Here is a 20,017-nt window from a genome sequence, read left to right as displayed (position 1 = left end):
ATGGGTCTCGTTAACTATCCTATTTTCATCAATGGGTTTAGCTATTTGTGTGGTAATTCACATCACGGAAGAATAAACACGGAAGAATAAAAACCTCAGCAGGGTTTCTGTAGCAAAGTACCACAGTGGCTTTACAGCAGCAGGTCACAGCGCCAGAGCCTTTGTGTTCACCAGTACCAGCAATACAAGTAACACGAGACCAAAAGATCAGGAAAAACCAAGTAAAAGAAAATGATTCTTTTTTTTTTTTTTTTTTAAGATTTTATTTATCTATTCATGAGAGAGAGAGAGGCAGAGACACAGGCAGAGGGAGCAGGCTCCATGCAGGGAGCCCGATGTGGGACTCGATCCCGGGACTCCAGGATCATGCCCTGCCCTGAAGGCAGGCGCTAAACCACTGTGCCACCCAGGGATCCCCCAAGAAAATAATTCTTGATGTTGACCTCAAACTTGGCAAACTTAAGAATTTCCCTCAGAAGTCATGAAAATGATTTTAAAATCAGTTAGGTGCAGTTGCTACAGTGATATTTTCACTGATGCTAGAAGTGCTGAAGGGGAGGGGGTCATATCACTTCCAGTTTATATGATGTTGGAGATTTATTAATTTTGTGATTTCAGTCTCATCGTAACCGTGTGTGTTTATGCCTTGTCTATAGCCAACACTCCACTAGAATAACTTAAAACAAAATAGGAATTTATTTACAATAGCAAAGATGTCAAAAATAACAGCAACAATATATAACAAACCCAAGAATTATTTTATGAAAAAGGCAAACAATATATACACGATAAAACAAAATCCAAAAGGGCAAAACTTAATTTTGACTTACTCTAAAACAGCTGCAGAATGTGGCAAAATCACTTTTCATATATGAATTATTTAAGTAATGTTGGGCCAATTAAACACACACTTCTCAGCTTTTCTCTTCTATTTGCTGAATCTTCCTCGGATTAACCTTCCTTGGAATCTCAGAAGGAATCTTCCTTCTATTAACCTTTGAGAAAATGGAACTTAAGGGAGACTATACAAGATTTATGAAGTATAGGCTACTTAGGTGTGTACTGAAAAGGATACATACACACTGTCTGGTGGACTCACACTTCAAAAAGGTAAACCAAAGGTGTCAACTAAGTCCCCTTTAAACCTCACTGCTAAAAAAAAGAAAATAAATAAATAAACCTCACTGCTTATTTCTTGGATTGTGTGTGTCTGTGTGTTTTCTCATCTACCACACAAAATTTGCACCAGTGATTTTTTTCGTTCCTTGGGTGCTCTAAAAGTTTCCCAAACTTGAGCATGCATCAGAATCACTTGGAGGATGTTAGGACACAGATCACTGGGTCTCATGCCCAGTTTTCTGATTCAGTGGGTGGGACATGCAGCCAAGAATTTTTATCTTTAACAAAGTCCCAGGTGATGATGATGCTGTCACTGTTGCCAGACCACACTTTGAAAACCATTGCTCTAAAATATCACCCCTTTAAGATTTTGGCCAGTCCAGGCTTTTCCTTCATGGAGCCTAGAATTTGTGGGCAACAAAATTGTTAACACTGAGATTCCCAGAGAATAGAGCAATACATTATGTGACTGCCTGGGATCAGACCGGTAAAATGCTGTCTACCAGGCACTGTACTACAACTAAATTTTTCACATGCTATGGTTTTACGTGATTCATGGCTCTGGGCAGTGACACCATGTTCTCTTGACCAATGACCCCAAGTTTTAATTATTTACTATTTCAGGCCAACACCTGTTCCTACATAAAGATCTGAAGGATCTCATCTTTAAAAATGAAAGATGTCTCAAACCCATCTGTTACTCTCTTTGGACTCCTGGTAACTTTTATCTAACTTCTCATTTTTGTAACGATGCCCATTCTCTATCTAGCATGTTATTGTCTACAAATCAAAGCCCTCCAAACGTGATACAAAGGTGTCACACTAAGGCAAGGCTTCTGCTGTGGAGGTGGGGACAACACCCAGTGATTAAGTATGCTGTGGACTGATACTGAAATGAACATTAAGTGCTCTCAAAAACCACTTTATGCGTGGCAGATTCATCTCAGGGGAACTGGAGATGCTAATAAAATAAATCCCTTATGAAGATAAAAGAAAAAAATGAACTTCAAGGACACGCTCATCAAAGGACTCACCAATCATCTCTTAAGTTCTCTGATATATTACTTGCAAATTCGCACGGCTCAACTATTATGAGTATTTGCATCGAGTCACAAAATTCAAAGCAATCAAGCATTTTGCAATCCAATGCTGCATAAAAGGAATTAAGAAATGGGGAAATGAAAATAATCCACTGCTTTTGATGTTTATTAGGTTTACAAAAACTGTACATTTTTTTCCTTAAGAAAAAGCATTAACTTAGTACTGGTATCAAATAGACTAAACATCCATTAACAGGAAAATATTCTGATTTTTATTTTTGCACGTTATTCTCAAGTACACAATTACAATAATGTCACACATCCCTATATGATTTTCTTTTTATGTATTTTACTTTTTTTACAAAGTGTACAGAGGGAGGGACATACAATATTTAATAGGATATTTCTACAGAACAATAACTTATGTCCTTGTAAAAATCTGTACCTCTTTAAAACATTTAACTGAAACATCCATTTTTTTTAGCTTTGCTAATCAAAATCGTTTTAAGAATTAAAACTAGGTTGTAACTAATGTCAGTACATAACAGTGACTACAATTTCATTTTCTCTTTATACAGACACATTTTATCATATTCACTTGACCAAACCCTTAAATACCTTTTAAAGGTTTCAATATTGTGCTTTAAAAAGAAAAACATAACTGTGTATGATTCCAGACTATGAGAGAAATATAAAGTGTGTAGAGTGTTGTGTTCTTTAATCTTTCAGTTTATTTAAAAAAATATAGTTAAATGACCAATTATTTATATTTTCTGTACTAATTTTACAGCATGTTTTAAAGTCAATAAATTTCCGCTTTCATTTAAGTGTCTTTTACGTGATTTCTGGGGAAAAAAAAAATTAAGGGAGATTTTAAAGGTTCTCACAAAAAAACAGACAGAGCTTTCAAGGATAGTACTGCAGGGCAATGAATCACACAACTGTAAGTTACTTTAAAAAAAAAAAAAAAAAAAAAGCATGTTATGAGAGCCAAGAGGGCACAGAAGCTCCCACTGGGACAGGCCCATGCCTTGGCTTTAACTGGCATTCAGGTTGGAGTCCATACCAGCCTAAAGCACTTGATTTACAACTGGACAAAATCAATCTAGCACTTCAGAGGCTTGCCAACCACCAAATATTTAGATTTCTAACCCTATAAATATAATTCTTGAATACAAATATCAATGGCACAGAGAAAGAGGAGAGGAAAAAACCTAACAGCACGAAAGGGATGGAGCACCATAATGAAGTGGCAAGGCAGCTATCAAGTGGGAAGAAAGTTCCTAAATCTCCTATAATGTGCCAGATACTCATATGCTGACAGCCAATTCAAAGGACCCCAAAAACTGTTTTCCCATTTCCCAAAATCCATCTTAACATAACCAAATTCTAATTAACCAAGTATATTTTATCCATCTCGGACTCTGATTCCAAACTGTTTGTTTAAAAAATGTCAGCTCTCAAAGAAAAACAAGACTGTAAAAGACTTGGTGACGTTCCAAATAAGGCCTCAGATTTTCCTCATGCACTTAAACACACCTTTATCTTCTAACCGAAGCCAATTTAAGCGTTCAGTTTTTTTAAAGTTTGCTAACTGCAGCTAAGAAAGAACAGAGCAGGCTGGACCTGCCAGGTGTAGTCATAATTAGCACCCAATCCCTGGTACATGGCGCTGTGGCTTCCTTGATCCCCCTCGCTGGGTGACGCACAGCTCCCTCGTGGGCTTCTCAGAGAGAACTGAGGGAGTTAAGTCCAGATATTCATTAGCTTTTCAGAAAAATATAAAGGCATGGAGCTGAAGTTGTATGAAAACATTCTATCTAGAAACATCTTAATGTCTATTTTTCAATTACCAAAGATATTTAAAAGAAAATACCTTTACTCTTTAAAAATACTAGTGTCCTTATTTTCCTTCTAATTCTTCACCTGAGTAGTCTCTCTGAAGAGCATGATTTATAAAATGCTCTCTCATGCATCCCTGCATCTTTCATGTTATTGTAAATTTAATACTTTTCATTATAGATCTTAACTACTACTGGGGTTGTGTGTATAAATATGTAAAATAAGCAATACACACAGATACATGTTCTCTATATATGTGCATATATATAATTCAGGGTACATTTACATATATAAAGTCGCAAAAGATCCTACGAGCCACGAATTACCTCTAGGAGATTCCAAAATGCAGTCCTCAATAATCTCATTTGTAGCACACAACCATTCCAAGACAAAGCAGCACAGACGGAATAATCAAAATACAACAGCATCAAGCAAAATTTGTCAAGAAAGTTTTCTAAGTTTGCTATGCTGACAAAAGATGTAAATACATCAAAGAAAGCCCCCAAAGAAGTACAGTTTGTCTGCTAAACAAAATGAAAAGTAAACACGAACCCAGCCACTGTTCTTTCCTCAGCGATGCCAGGGACGCAAAAGCTCAAATGGAAACTTTCATTGTCAATATGGTCTGAAAATAGTAAGCAAGACAAGTAAATGACTCCCATATTAGGATAATTAGATCTGACTGTAAAATCTCCCATTTATGTTAGTCGATGTCTCTGACAATTTTATTGTGAGAAATTTATGGGAAAAAAAAATGAGTCAACATGAATACTTTCCAAGTTACCAATCTAAAGTTACCTTAACTTTAAGTTAAATGGTCTTAGAAGAGTACCATCAAGGTAAGCAAGGTAAATATTTAAATAAATATAAAACTTCTAAGATAGAAAAATTCAGTATAGAATCAGGGATTACTTTATTAAAAGCAACTTGTTGCTGCTTTCCCCCATTTATTAAACAAACTGAATAGAATTCAGAACACACTATTCAACAAAATGTAAAAAAAAAAAAACCAACCAACTCAACTAGAAGCAATAATTCTATTTGTATACAGCATAGATCGATGTACAGTATTGTATTTCAATGAGACTGATTGGCTTTCAAATGAAATTTCTGTTTCAAGGCCAACATCTCCACAAATGTCTACAGAAGTACTTTTAGGGCAGGCCAACTTCTTTATGATGTCGCATTATGTGCTGGTTCTTTTCTGAAGGTCTCCGGAACCCTTTCTTGCAGTACTCACAACGATGAGGATAGTCTTTCGTATGAATGGAGATAACGTGCCGTTTAAAGCCTGAGGCATCTGTAGTGCTGTACTCACAATATTCACACTGATACACTTTCCTGCCACTATGTGTCTTCATATGCTTTTTAAGCTCATTCTGTTGCCTAAATCCCTTTCTACATCTCTTACACCTAAATGGAAGATCTTTTGTGTGAACTGACAAAATATGGCGACTTAGAACAAATGGATCTGCAATCTTAAAGTCACAATGTCTACACTGGTGCATTTTCTTACCCTTGTGGGCAGCCACATGTTTCTTGAGTTCGGAAGGCCTGTGAAAGCCTTTATCACACATGTCACACTTATGGGGGTAGTCCTTCGTGTGAACTGAAATTATGTGTCGTTTCAAATCGCTTGAGTTCGAACTCTTGTGGTCACAATGCAAACACTGGTGTGTTTTGCTTTCTTGGTGGATGACAGCATGTTGCTGGACCTCTTTGGTATCTGAGAAAGTCAGAAGACAGATGTCACACTTGAATGGCATCTCTTTACTATGCTTGGTTTTCACATGTGTTTTTAAGTTAGAAGAGTCTGCAGACCTATATTCGCAGTATTGGCACTGGTATGGCTTCTCGCCAGTGTGGATTCGCATGTGCTTTTTGAGCTCTGACGGGTGACGAAAACCTTTACCACACTCCACACAAATATGAGGAAAGTTCTTGCTGTGAACCGCCAAAAGGTGGCGATTCAATAAGCCTTGTTCAGCTGTCTCATATTCACAGAATTTACACTTGTGCATTTTGTTGGTTCCCTTTTCCTTATGCACCATTTTGTGTGTAAACAAAGCCCCAGAGTGAGAGAAATGCTTCCCACACTCCTCGCATTCGATAGACTTTTCTGCCTTGCTGGTTAGCTTGTGGCTCTCCAAGTGGTTGTGTAAACTTATCTTCTTATTTGTAGTGTAATCACAGTCAGTACAGCGGTACTTCTTCTTGGAAAGGTGTTCAGGATGGTTTTTCATGTGCCTTTTCAAAAAACCTCTTGACTTAAATTTTTTCCCACAAATCATGCAAGGATAGACAGTCAAGGGATGTCCATCAGGGCCAATAATTATTGCTAAGAAAGGAAAAGAAAAGAACATGAGTGATCAAACCAAGTTCTGCTTTGGTTCTTCAACCAGTTAAAGTGTGTGTTCTGAACGTTATTAGGGAAGTATGCCTATGTTAAGCTATTTGCTACTTAACATTCCTTTTGCCATTTTTTGGTATAAGAGATATAGCAACCCTGTCATAAAAAGAACCCTGGTCTGAAAACTTCATTCAGTATGACTGTACCAACCTCAGTCCCTCCAGTTTAAAAACTAAATCAATAAATATGTAACTTCTACCAACTAGTGATCAAAGCTATGTCAATTTAGAAAATCACTCATAAAAATAAAGTTTTATAATCACAATTCCTGCTTTGGTTATTCCAAAAAACATAATTTTGTGTCAATTTACAGTAAAGCTTAAATCCACCTATGGAAATTTTAATATGCAAATTGCCATCCATGAATAGACAGGGTCACACGAACTGAAGTACTTGTCCTGCTGCTCTGTAAATTATGCCTACCTTAAGGGAACATAATCAGATTCTTTGTATTAATTTTGTTTTTAAAACAGTTAATGCTTACAATAATTTGAGGGATTTCTTTTTATTTCCACATAAAAACCACCCGAGTTTTGAATTTTTTTTCCTCATCCACAATGGATCCGTTCCCTGTTTCTTTTTATCCCAGGAAATCATTCATGAATATCACTGAATTCTTAAAATTATATTTTCAATACACAAAAGCTACATGTGGTCTAGCAGCTAAAATGCCATTACAACACCTCCGTGGATACATACTAGAGTTTCATCTGAGAGCTCGCAAAGCACGCTGCGCTGTGGAACTCTTGTGCCCTCACCTGTTTGGTACTGTCTTCTTCTTTTCTTTGGTTTTTGTTTAGCCAGTCTGCCAAGCCCAGCAGACTCATCTATATGCAAGAGGGCACTTGCAGTGCCATTCCGGTTTTCAATGCCATCAGAATTATTACCTAACAATGTGTATTAAAAAACAAAATTATACAGTATTCTTTATAAAGAATTAGGGATTCTTTATTTACTACAACAACAAAAAGTAAGCCATGATACTCATGAATGACAGAGCCCCCATTCTAGGTAATGGGCTTTATGACCACATTTATTATAGTGAGACAGTAGGAAATGCCTAGCTTCCAAATCTAAAAAACACGTCATCATTGTGCCCCATGAACTCCCTTGTCTCCCAAAATTGTAAAGTCATGGGCCAGATACAATCAACATGAAAAGTTTCAGCTTGAGAGCCTGTGTACTTCTTGCAGTACTTCCTGCTACGTAATATACACATGAAGGAAATTCCTGTTAAAAATAAAGACAAAAGGTAGACTTTATAATCTTCCTCTACTCTTGTTCATATCAAGTAACCCATACAGGGTAGTGGTGTTTCCTATTTTGGAAACCTAAGACCATAGACACCGCTCTCAATCATGAATTCATGTTCGCAAGCCAACTCCATCCAAAGAGCTGTCAAGTGACTTACCGTAAGCTGCCGCCCAAGCGATTGGCATGAAGGTTTTTATTTCATTGTCATCAATCTGTTGCTCGTGTGCTGCAGCGGCCGCTGCAGCCGCCGCAGCATCCTCCTCCCCTACGATCACCTCCATATAAACTTCGTCGGCGATTTCCGCAACATCTAAGTAGGAAATTATATCAACTTTTGTGACCAGGTTTACAGAGATCACAAGAAAGACGTTTTTATTTGAATTCAGTTAACAGACAAGTAGAAAGAAGGTTCATTATACATCTAGAACACAGCTTTCACATAGTCCTAAGCAGGTAATGCATATTTGTTGAACGAATCATTGATTTCTTGGCTTTCACCTTAAACTTTTTTTTAAGATTATTTATTTATTTATTTATTTATTTATTTATTTATGATAGACAGACAGAGAGAGAGAGAGAGAGAGAGAGAGAGAGAGAGAGAGGCAGAGACACAGGAGGAGGGAGAAGCAGGCTCCATGCTGGGAGCCCTACGTGGGACTCGATCCCGAGACTCCAGGATCGCGCCCTGGGCCAAAGGCAGGCATTAAACCGCTGAGCCACCCAGGGATCCCCTTAAACTCGTTTTTTTTTTTTTTTAAACTCGTTTTTAAAGCAACATTTTACACATCCGTCAAGAGTCACTGAGACTTCCCTTGGGATATGGCAGCAATATAATCTCTACAATAATGCTAGTTGTTTTCCTTTAAACACTGACCATATTTAAAAACAGAGAGCTACAAAAACATAAAATTTTCTCCCACAAAAAGGCCACCTACTTACTTAAATCTTCATCTTCTTGCTGAGAGTCGTTGACAGTCATATAAACCATCTTTTCCCTTGGAACTCGAATACTGCTATTCTGATCAAGTAATTCAACTCCATGATCATTCTCAGGCTCACTTTCCACAATGTCTACGGTGCCACCTATCAGGGAAGAGGACAGCTCCGAGAATTTATCTGAAAACTCCATTTCTCCCCATCTGACTTATACATTCCATATACTTTTCTACTGCTACATGGAAATCCTTGTTTAAAAGTTATCTTCAGAAAAGATTTCAAATGTTCTCAATCTAAACCACCCAAAAGAAATCAGGGTGAAGGGTCAGATCAGGATGTATATGCTGAAGCTTTCTTCTTACCTAAGTCATCCTCTCCAGGGTCAGCTTTAAAAATGTATACCTTGATGACTTCAGGGCAAGTGCCATCCACCTTACAAGGATCAATTTCCGACTCTGCATCCATGGTCATTCCAGAGGAACCATCGTGTTCTATTTTGCCAGCATCATCCACTGAAAAGGCAGGAAATACATTACAAATAACAATAGCAGACCCTTAAATAAAATGTTAGTTTCTAAAAGTCCTTTTTACAAATATAATCTCTAACAGGCTTCATATAAAATCGGAGGATTTTTCCCTAGACATGTAGACACGTGGGGCACAGTGGGAAATGTGGCTGACTGCTACGTCAAAGCAGGGGTCATGGAGGGCCTTGTGCAACCCGGCAGAGGGGTTCAGATTTGACAATGGTAGGTCAGAGGTTTCTCAATCTGGTCAGGTGTCATTATCTCTTAGGGAATGTAAGAACACAGTTTCCAGCCCAGCAGCACTAACAGAGTCAGAATCTGTAGGGGGAAGCCAGCTGTGTGGAGAGATTTAGAGATTCTGCGCAGAGACTATTCAGCAGAGCAGCGGTAACAGCAGATCACCGTTTCCCGAACACCATACTGGCCTTTAGGAAAGTGGATGCAAAGGGATTGAGGCATAAAGTAAGGATAGCACTTGTGAGTCTACTGCAAAAATGTGGGCAGCAGATGCCAAGGCCTCACATCAAGACAGAAGTAGGATGGATGGGGAAGGACGCTAGACTGGAGCCCTGTCTTAGGACTGAAATGGCAGGACCTAAGAATGAAAACTGAACAGGCAGGACAAAAGAGCCAAGGATAACTTTGGTGTTTCTGATTTAGGTGACTGAGTATCTAGGGGAAGAAATGCTAAGAAGAGAAATAAGGAAAAGGATCTCTTCCTGCATGGTGAATAAACTTAAGGTCTGGGAGGTAACATCCCTGAAAGCTCTCACACTGGTGCCTGTCCCTATCCTTTTATTTATATATTTACTTATTTATTTAATTTTATTTATTCATGAAAGACACACACAGAGAGGCAGAGACATAGGCAGAGAGAGAAGCGGGCTCCATGCAGGGAGCCCAAAGTGGGACTCGATCCCTGGACTCCAGGATCACGCCCTGGGCTGAAGGCAGACGCTTAACTGCTGAGCTACCCAGGTGTCCCTGTCCTTATCCTTTTATATTCACAGCACCCTCTGCTTGTTTCTCTCCGAGTGTACTAGTCACTGTATTGTCACTATCAGGGATTTCCCTCCATCTTTCTCATTGATAGAGGAGAGAGAACCTGTCATTTTATAAGTCATTCTCTTAGGGCAAGCGTCCGGTGATGGCAGACGCTTGGAATATTGATGAGCCAATGATTCAGTGAATGAGATGTGAAGTCAGTGGCTGGGTATTTGAGTCTGAAAGCTGAAGGCTGACACACAGATCTGGGAGCCATCAGATCTGTGTTAACTAGCCCTGAGATCACAGTGAGGACCTACAGCATGAGGAAAGAGTGGGGTAAGGCTATCCTGCGGACTGTCACAGTTTAAGGGAGGGACAAAAAGAATTCACAAAGGAACCCAAGAGAGGAAAGCCAGAGAGGCTGGTGGGAGATCCGGAAGGAGGCTAGCTAGGGAGTTATAAATCCCAAGAAGCCCATTAAGGCCCACGGCAATAATGCAGTGCACATCCAAGTCAAGGAGGAATGTCTGTACTGACTGTTATGTCTCTACTGGAAGTTGCTGATGCTCCTGGTGAAAAGCAGCATAGTGAAGGCTACACAGGGTCAGATTAAAATGGGGTGAGGATTCACTGGAAGGTGTGTGTTTCTTCAAGAAGTCTAACTTTAAACTGGACAACAAAGGGGCAGTAACTAGAATGAGGTGCAGAGTCAAGGACTTTTCTGTTTAGCTGATAAGAATACTCAAGCATATTCAGTCTGTGGGAGCAAATACAACAGACGGGAAGAAGCTGAAGCCAGAGGACATGGTGGACACTTCTGGATTGAGATGTCAGAGGAAAAGAGGAAGATGACATGAGAGGCAAAGATGAAGAAATTTTCCTTAGACAGGGGAAGCAATATGCTATCCTTCTGAGACCTGAGGTGGTAAACCTGGATGCAAACAAAGCTACAGTGTGTAAAGGGGGAAGACTGTAATGCTAGAAGCTGGAGAAGTTTGTGGCTGGTGGCTTCAACATCCAGCCTGACGTGTATTTACCCCCTTCTCAAAGCTCAATATTTTTATGACATAGCCGGCTGACTGAGCCAAGGCCATTTTGTTAAAAGCAGCCCTGGAATTTCAAAGTGAGGTAGCAGTTACAAGGATGAAGATCTCACCAAATGAGTCAGAGAGTGCTGAATAAATCTGTTATATCTTCAGAAAACTCATCTCTGAACAGTTTGATACTATTGAGGAAGCTTGCCCTTTTTTGGGCAAGGCTTGTCAAACTGATTCTAACAGATACTAGAAAATCAAGTGTCCTTGTGTGCACAAAGAACAGGGTCAGGCTAGCTGTTTTAGCATATGTTAGTTTGTTGGTACCCATAAGATAAAACCTTTGATGACTGAAAAACCTCATCATTTTGGAGCTTGCCAAATGTCATGTATTTATCTATAATTCGGAGTAAAAGACCTTTTTCTCTTTGCTTTCATTATTGTCTAGGAAAACACATTTCAAGTATACAGGTTCACCTGAGCCAAGCAAAGCCATTCTATTGTTAGACAAAAGTAGAATTCACCTTCAGGTTTTTGCCTTGAAAATTTGCCCCACTAACTCAACTTATGAAATTATTCTGAATATGAAATATTACAGAAGTGATTTTTTTAAAACCACTTTGATGGTCCTGTTAAGTACTCAAAATTTCTCTGATTTTAAAGCTACCATTAAAAATGAATTTCTAAAAATAGACAAAGAAATCTTGCATAAAACTGAGTCATCATATGTATGATTTCCATCTAAGTGCCTTCTTCTAATGTAGTGATGAAGAACTAGAGGTCTGGAACAAGGCCTCTCCAAAATAGAAGAGCATAATTTCTGTAAATTAAGACTACTTCTAATAATAACTACCATTTGCATGGCATTTTGCTATTTCCTTATCATTTCTATGTGCTTTTATTTGATCCTTACCTTTTCCAGATAAAGAAACAAAGGCTCTGAGATGGTATGTGATTTGCCCAAAGTCAATGAACTAATAAATAAGAGATGGGAGAGAAAAGAGGTGCCTGTCTTTAGAACCCAGATCTTAGGGCACCTGGGTGGCTCAGTGGTTGAGCATCTGCCTTTGGCTCAGGTCATAATCCCAGTATCCTGGGATCGAGTCCCACATCAGGCTCCCCACAGGGAGCCTGCTTCTCCCTCTGCCTATGTCTCTGCCTCTCTCTCTGGGTCTCTCATGAATAAATAAAATCTTAAAAAAAAAAAAAAAAACTTAAAAAAATAGAACCAAGATCTTTATTTTCATCTTCTGATTTTTTAATTTACTGTATAAGACTTATTATTTAAAAAAACACCAATAGTCCCACCAACCAGAGACTCCATCATGTTAGTAAATTTTCTTCCCAGTTTTTCTATTTTTGTTAAATCGGCATCAGTGTCCTCAAGCCTTATATAATAACCTTTACAACTCAGCCAGCATTTTAAACTTCAAAACTGAGAAACACTGGACTTATCAATGATCTCATTAGTAAGAGCAAAACTATAGCAAAATATAGGCAATACTTTATACTGCTTGAAGGAAGCTTCAGTAAACTCTCCTAAAGACCAAAAATTGAGGGATACTTATTTGCAATGGTAATAGATACCACTGTGCCTAAAAAACATAGCTCATTAAGATCTCAAAAAATCCAGTAGTTTCTGGAAAAGAAAAATTACTGGAGTGGAGGTAGGAAATAAACCACTTCAAGTAAATTGTTTTTCTTTTTGGTTTTGGGGTTAGAGAGAAAAAGAGCACTTATGGGGGGGAGGGGCAGAAGGAGGGGGGAGGGAAAGAGGGAGAGAGAGAGAATATAAATCTTAAGCAGGTTCCAGGTCCAGCGCAGAGCCCAACACAAGGCTCAATCTCATGATCCTGAGAGCAGGACCTGAACCCAAAACACAAGTCAGTCACTTAACTGTCTGAGCCACACAGCGCTCGTTTTGGTTTTTTTTTTTCTTCTTCTTTATGAAGTCTCCACATGCCAGGCTTGAATCATGACCCTGACATCAAGACCTGAGCTGAAATCTAGAGTTGAATGATTAACCAACTGAGCGCCCCCAGGTGCCCCTCAAGTAAACTGTTAAATGCTGATCTAATTAGAAGATCAGTAAAACTAAGCTGATGGAGAATCTATGTAACAAGGAAGGATGGTGGTCATGATGGATAATGTAACATTTACTGACCACATACCTTGCACCAAGCATGATGATAAGCCCTTAAAATGTAACCATTTACTCCTCATAAAAACCTTATGAAATAGGTAATACACTACTGGGTACTTACCCCCAAGGTACAAATGTAGTCACCCAAAGGGGCACCTGCACCTCCATGTTCACAGCAGCAATGTCCACAATAGCCAAACTATGGAAAGAACCCAGATGTCCCCTGACAGATGAATGGATATCTATACAATGGACTATTACTCAGCCGTGAAAAAAAATTAAATCTTGCCACTTGTAATGACATGGATGGAACTAAAGAATATTATGCTAAGCAAAATAAGTCAATCAGAGAAAGATAATATAATCTCACTCATGTGGAATTTAAGAAGCAAAACAGGATCAAGGGGAAGAGAGGAAAGAAAAAAAAAGATGAAATCAGAGAGATTGACAAGCTATAAGAGACTCTTAATCATAGGAAGTAAACTGAAGGTTGCTGAAGCGGGGGTGTGGGTAGGGGAATGGGGTAACTGGGTGATGAACAGTACTGAGGGCACATGATGGAATGAGCATTGGGTGTTTTGTTTTGTTTTGTTTTGTTTTTTATGATAGTCACACAGAGAGAGAGAGAGAGGCAGAGACACAGGCAGAGGGAGAAGCAGACTCCATGCACCAGGAGCCCAACGTGGGATTCGATCCCGGGTCTCCAGGATCGCACCCTGGGCCAAAGGCAGGCGCCAAACCGCTGCGCCACCTAGGGATCCCGAGCATTGGGTGTTATATAAGACTGGTGAATCACTGACCTCTACCTCTGAAACCAATAATACATTTTATGCTTATTTTATTTTATTTTATTTATTCATAAGAGAGAGAGAGAGAGAGAGGCAGAGACACAGGCAGAGGGAGAAGCAGGCTCCATGCAGGGAGCCTGACGTGGGACTTGATCCCGGGTCCCCAGGATCAGGCCCTGGGCCGAAGGCGGTGCTAAACCGCTGAGCCACAAACCCAGAAGGCTTAAAAAAAAAAAAAGAATAGGTAATACTGTTTTGTTATTCTCACTTAATCTCACTTAAATTTCTAGACAAATTTCTTGCAACTTTTACCAAGATAGAAAAATACATATTGGATTGCAGTGGAATTGTATTGTGAACAAATTAACATCATAAAAAGAAAGAAGAGATCTTTACCATTTGATCTCTTTCTTCCTAGGTCTCCTACCAAATACTCCTAGACACAGCCCTCAGTCAGCTTTCCTAAAACAAAGACCCAGTTGCATTACTCTCTGGCCCAGAATGGTACCCTATTTCCTACCAAATAAAATACAAACTGCATAGTCTAGCATCCAACCTCTGACCAAGGCGCCTTGTGCCTTCGGCCTTGCCTCCCCCATCAGGCCCTAGACAACCCCATGTGCCGTGAGCTTAAACAATACATTTTTATTTCCATGCCTTTATGCTTATTGAACTTGTATATAATTCACTGTAGGAATTGTACATCTTACTGTTTGAAAAAAAGTATTTTTAAAGTATAAAAGTAAATTAAAATGTGATCAAAATCCTACTACCCAGAACTACCAATTTACAGATTATTCAGACATTTGCCTATGCATATTTATAAATTAAAGAGTGAACAGATATTTTAATGAAAACTAGAGACTGTAATATGTCATTTTTAAACAAAAATTATTACATTATAATTTACTTGAACTCAACTTTAATTCCACAGTCAATCTCATTCCCTTGCTCTCCAATCCCCTGCCCTCCCCCGCCTCCTCTCATTCCATCATACTGGCTTGGTAGAACCATAAACTTGCCTAATTTCAACTTTCCTCTCTGCCTCTGCACCAGCATCTATGTCACTAATCTGATAGGAAACACACATGCACACTGATGGCTTCACTTTAAATTCATGACCCTGAACCTGAAGCAAAGCTTTTCTGCTACTTTCCCTCTCTCTTATTTACTAGTATCCTCTCTCCTCAAATCTCTAATTTCACCTCCCCATCCTCATTCTCAGTTGATGATCTTATTTCACAGAGAACAAGTGAAATGATTGGAAGATTCACTGACAGCCAGATCTACACACCTACCAGCAACCAAACCCAGCCTGTTACCAAAGACAAATCACCTGCATTCCTAGCTAAAGCCTGCCCCCTCTTTATTGCTCCAACATTCTCTCCCCGCTACTGGATTGCTTTTATCAGTATATAAACAAACAATTCTCTTTCCCCCTTTAAAACAAAAACTCTTGACCTCATTTCTCCAATTCTTGTCATTCCATATCCTCTAAACTCACTTCAATCGGGCCCATGACCTCACCAAAACTGCTCATCACTTGACTCTAATTCACTTTCCTCACTTGGCTTCCAGGATGCAAGTTCTTGCTTTCCTCCTCTCTCACTGGCCATGCCTCCTCAGTCCTTTGCAGGAGCTGCCTCTTACTTAGCCTCTTAATGTTGCAAACCTCAGGGCTTAGTCTTTGGTCTTGGTTTATTTACAATCACTCCTTTGACAATGTCATTCTGTTTTATAGCTTAAATTTTATCTGTATGCCAACAACTCCCAATTTTGCATCTCCGTTCTAGTCCTATTTCCCCAACTCAGATTTGTACATGTCTTTGATGTCCATCAGGTATCTCAAAATTAAATCTGTGCTCAAATGTCATCTCAGCAAACCCTGACCACATCTGTAACCCAAAATTCTCCTTATACTCTTGTCTTCTACCCAAGAAGGTATCACTCATACTACATCACTTATTTGTCTGTGTAACTCTTTAGAACATAACATAAGGGAGGGAAAAGCACTGGCATGTATGTTCCATTGTATGTATCATTGTTCACTGATGTATCCCAAATGTCTACAATACACTGACATAAAGATACAACATTCATTTCTTAAATGCTGATCTTCAAGTAAATGTCTAGTCATTATCTTATTAGTTCTTAACCCTCTAAAGTAAATATATTACAAAAACATTTAGTCATAGTTTGCTCATAACACATGAATTAATCTTTTTTTTTAAAGAGAACATCTGTGCAAGAGAGGGACACAAAGAATCTTGACCAGGCTCCATGCCCAGGTGCAAAGCCTGATGCAGGGCTCAGTCTCATGACCCTGAGATCATGACCTGAGCCAAATCCAAGAATCGGACACTTAACCGACTGAGCCACCCAGGTGCCCCATGAATCAATTTTAAACCCAATATCTGGGGCACCTGGGTGGCTCAGTGGTTGAGCGTCTGCCTTCGGCTTGGGTCCTGGGATCAGGCTTCCCATGAGGAGTCTGCTTCTCCCTCTGCCTATGTCTCTGCCTCTCAATCTGTATCTCTCATGAATAAATAAAATCTTAAAAAAAAAAAGTCTGTATCTACTGTCATCCTACTATGAAAGATACGGAAATGAACACATCAACATACCTTCCCTTCCACCTTTCATTTTTTTTTTTTTGAGAGTGCACACACATGGGGAATGGGGGTCAGCAGAGGGAGAGGGAGAATCTTAAATAGGCTTCACGATTAGCCCAGAGCCCAATGATGGGTTCAATCTCAAGACCCTGAGACCATGACCTGAGCCAAAATCAACAGTAGGGCCCTCAACCCACTGACAACCCAGGTGCCCCTCCCTGTCCCAAATATTTTATAGTTACTTTGATATTAAATGAATGCCAATGCTCACTACCAACCCTTTTACCATGGTTTCTCCAGTCTATACCTCTCTATATTGACTGATCCTTTGGTTTGCTAGATTCCTTACCAAATAGGGCTGTCAAGAGGTCAAATGGATGTTACAGTTCCTGAGTTCTTGAATATTTGAAAATGTCAGTCTGTGGCCTTCATTTCCAAAACAATTTGGCTGGGAATAAAATTTTTAAGTTACATTTTCTCAGAACTTTGAAGAGTTGTTCCACTATCTTCAAACACTGAGTATCTCTGTGTTGATGTCCTTATAACTCTTTACTAAGATCATTAAATTAAATTTCACTAAACATCACTAGGATTATGACTTGCTGTTTTTATCATCCTGTCAATTTCTTGAAACAAGAAAGATTTTATATTTCAGGAAAATTCCCTGAAAGATTCCAATTTTTATCTTAGGACAGGTTCTTCCATTATAAATATTTTTGTAGTTCGTTCATTGTTCCCTTCTTTTAGAATTCCCCTTATGTGTTTGTCTCCTTTATCTGTCTCCTGTATCTAGCCATCTCCTCCATAATTATTTTTGTACTTTTTTCCTTAATCATTTCATTTTTGTGATTTCCTAAAGCTGGATCCTCTGCCTGTGCTTATTTACTGAGGCATATTTATTCTTACCGTTGCTTCTAGGCTGGCTTTTATCTTGATAGTTTTATTTTTCTCTTCAATTTCTTTCTGAATTCTGTTTCTATCTGCTTCTATTGTCTTATATTCTTTGAACTTCTGCATCTCCTTTTTGACTTTTAAAAAAGAGAGCATGAGCAGCCCAGGTGGCTCAGCGATTTAGCGCCACCTTTGGCCCAGGGCATGATCCTGGAGACCCGGGATCAAGTCCCATGTCGGGCTTCCTGCGTGGAGTCTGCTTGTCTCTCTGCCTGTGTCTCTGCCTCTCTCTCTCTGTTTCTCTCATGAGTAAATAAAATCGTTAAAAATAATAAAAATAAAAAAGATGTTGGAAATGTTCTATATCTGCACTAGACATATGTGGTTATTGAGCACTTGAAATATGGTTGGTGCAATTCAGAAACTATAGATTTAATTTTATTTAATTTTCATTTAACTAAATTTAATTAGCCACATGTAGCTAATAACTACCATATTGGAATACACAGGCTCAGACAATTGTTGGGATACACTTACTCTGTTTCTTTCAGAGATTCTTCTTGCAATTAATAATAATTATGTGGTCCAGTACAATAAGAGTAAATCAAGAAAGAAGGTGGCATGGGAATCCAAAAAACAGTAGATAAATCTCAGGAAATGAGAAAAGGAAAATTTCAGAAAAAGGTCTGTATGACATTAAGCCTAGAAAGCAACTACTTCAGAATGGAGCAGAAACATAAAAAGCTTCAAGAGGGGAGTCACTGGGAAAAGGAGGATTCAAAGAAAAACCTAAGTGGACGGAGAAGTCAGTCAAACTTAAGGACAGATTTCTCAGAAAGCACAGACACTTAAGAAGGAAAATCCATGCTATGAGGATGGAATCAGTCTCAAAGACAAAGTTTAATTAAGCTTGAAGTCTATAAACTATGACCAGTACTCACAAGGAGGACATAGATTCAGTCACTAAATTCCAGCCTTCCAGAATCAGAAGCTAGTTATCTGAAAGATCTTAAAAAACAGGCTAATTTTGAAAGAAAAATAAAGATGATTTTACATCCTAAATAATTTATTTCAAGGACAGTCTAAATACACAAATCTTTTCTAAAGTTTAACAAGAGCCCCAGGTTTGAATGTTAGGACTGACACAAGGAGGGAAATCAGGCCTTTCCAGAAGACCATACAGTCAGTATAGCATTCAAGAAAGAATTTGGTTCCCTGAACCAAGAGCCTGTTCTAACTTACTCTGACAAGTCCAATAGTCTTACTACTTACTCACTTCACATTTTTTAAACTTCTAAACACAAAATCCAATCAAAAGAAAAACTACAGAGTAAAAACTTGGTATTATTCAATGTCTTAAGATTTCCTGTGTGGGCAGGTGGCTACTTAATAGTAAAATATACCATAGATGGGCAGTTCCCCTTAAAAGGATACCTGAGCTTATGAACAATTGTTATGTCCTAGACATTGTGGTAAGTGGTGTCCGTCTCTATTTTATCATGAAATCAATGACAACAGCTCCATGACCTAGGTGTTTTATCTCCACTTTACAGATGTGAAACCGGAGCACCTAAAAAACTAAGTAACTTACAAGAAGCATTCTGCTGAGTAAGCAGATGTTCCAGTAGATAAATACATTTTGTAGTTCACTTCTGGACCTCCCTTTCTTAGCTTCCTCCTTAGGAATCCCCTTTCTGTAGTTAAAATTCCATCTTATTTTTATTATATAGCCTATAAAAAAATCTCAGAGAATTAGTTATACTCTGATCTCCTTTACTTCTTGGAACTTTCCTGGAGAGCTTCAAAGATTTAATGAAAATAGCCTTATTTTGTACAAAGGGTCATTCAAGTGCCTAAGTTACAGTGATATCCAGCATAATGTTGAGAGAGAGAATATACAAAAAATATTTGCCAAATTGCACTGAATTGGTCTAAAACATAACTAAACCTAGTTAACCAACAAAGGATTTCTTAATACTATAAATTCAAGAGGAAAAGAAAGGAGTGACTATTACAATCCCAACTTGTGCCTGCCTTTACCCAAAAATTCTCCAGACAACAGCAAGGTCTTAAGTGAAGCCAGTCCAGAGTTAGTCCTACTGGTCCAGATGATGCCACCAGAGAAACTCTAGTGGACGACTAGCTAGCTGTTACTGACAGGCAGGCTCTGAGCTGGGCGCCTGCTGCATGTGATCTCTAATTATCCCAAACCAGCTCACAAGACAGGTAGTAGGCCTGCCATCTTACAAATAAAAAAACGAAAGCCAAAAAGAAGTCAATAATTTGCTCAAAATCATACAGCTAGTAGGCAGCTGGGCTGGCATCCAAATGGAACGCTGGCTGACTAAATCGCAGGCACTGTTTCCATACACCAAACAGCTTCTCAAAGATCCTGAAAGGAGACGTGTTTTCTCTCTCCCCATCTCTCCTCCTC

General features: G+C 38.9%; 1 protein-coding gene across 11 annotated transcripts in view; it reads right to left on the bottom strand.

The window, feature by feature from the left end:
* Positions 1-2,307: 2,307 nt before the first annotated feature.
* Positions 2,308-20,017, bottom strand: part of ZFX (zinc finger protein X-linked) — a 56,842-nt gene continuing 39,132 nt past the window's right edge. For 10 of the 11 annotated variants that reach the window (XM_041740764.1, XM_041740767.1, XM_041740761.1 and 7 more), the window contains 5 exons: positions 8,964-9,113; positions 8,605-8,748; positions 7,823-7,975; positions 7,170-7,298; positions 2,308-6,339 (listed from right to left, as the gene is read on the bottom strand). In XM_041740764.1, the coding sequence (XP_041596698.1) occupies positions 5,156-6,339; positions 7,170-7,298; positions 7,823-7,975; positions 8,605-8,748; positions 8,964-9,113 (1,760 nt within the window). In that variant the 3' untranslated portion in view covers positions 2,308-5,155. The remainder of the gene's footprint in view (positions 6,340-7,169; positions 7,299-7,822; positions 7,976-8,604; positions 8,749-8,963; positions 9,114-20,017) is intronic. The other variant, XM_041740769.1, reaches the window with a different exon arrangement.

The sequence above is a fragment of the Vulpes lagopus genome, chromosome X (assembly GCF_018345385.1).
Source record: "Vulpes lagopus strain Blue_001 chromosome X, ASM1834538v1, whole genome shotgun sequence".
Lineage (NCBI taxonomy): Eukaryota > Metazoa > Chordata > Mammalia > Carnivora > Canidae > Vulpes > Vulpes lagopus.
The sequence above is the reverse complement of the archived record's forward strand: the minus strand, read 5'-3'. Positions and strand labels throughout refer to the sequence as shown.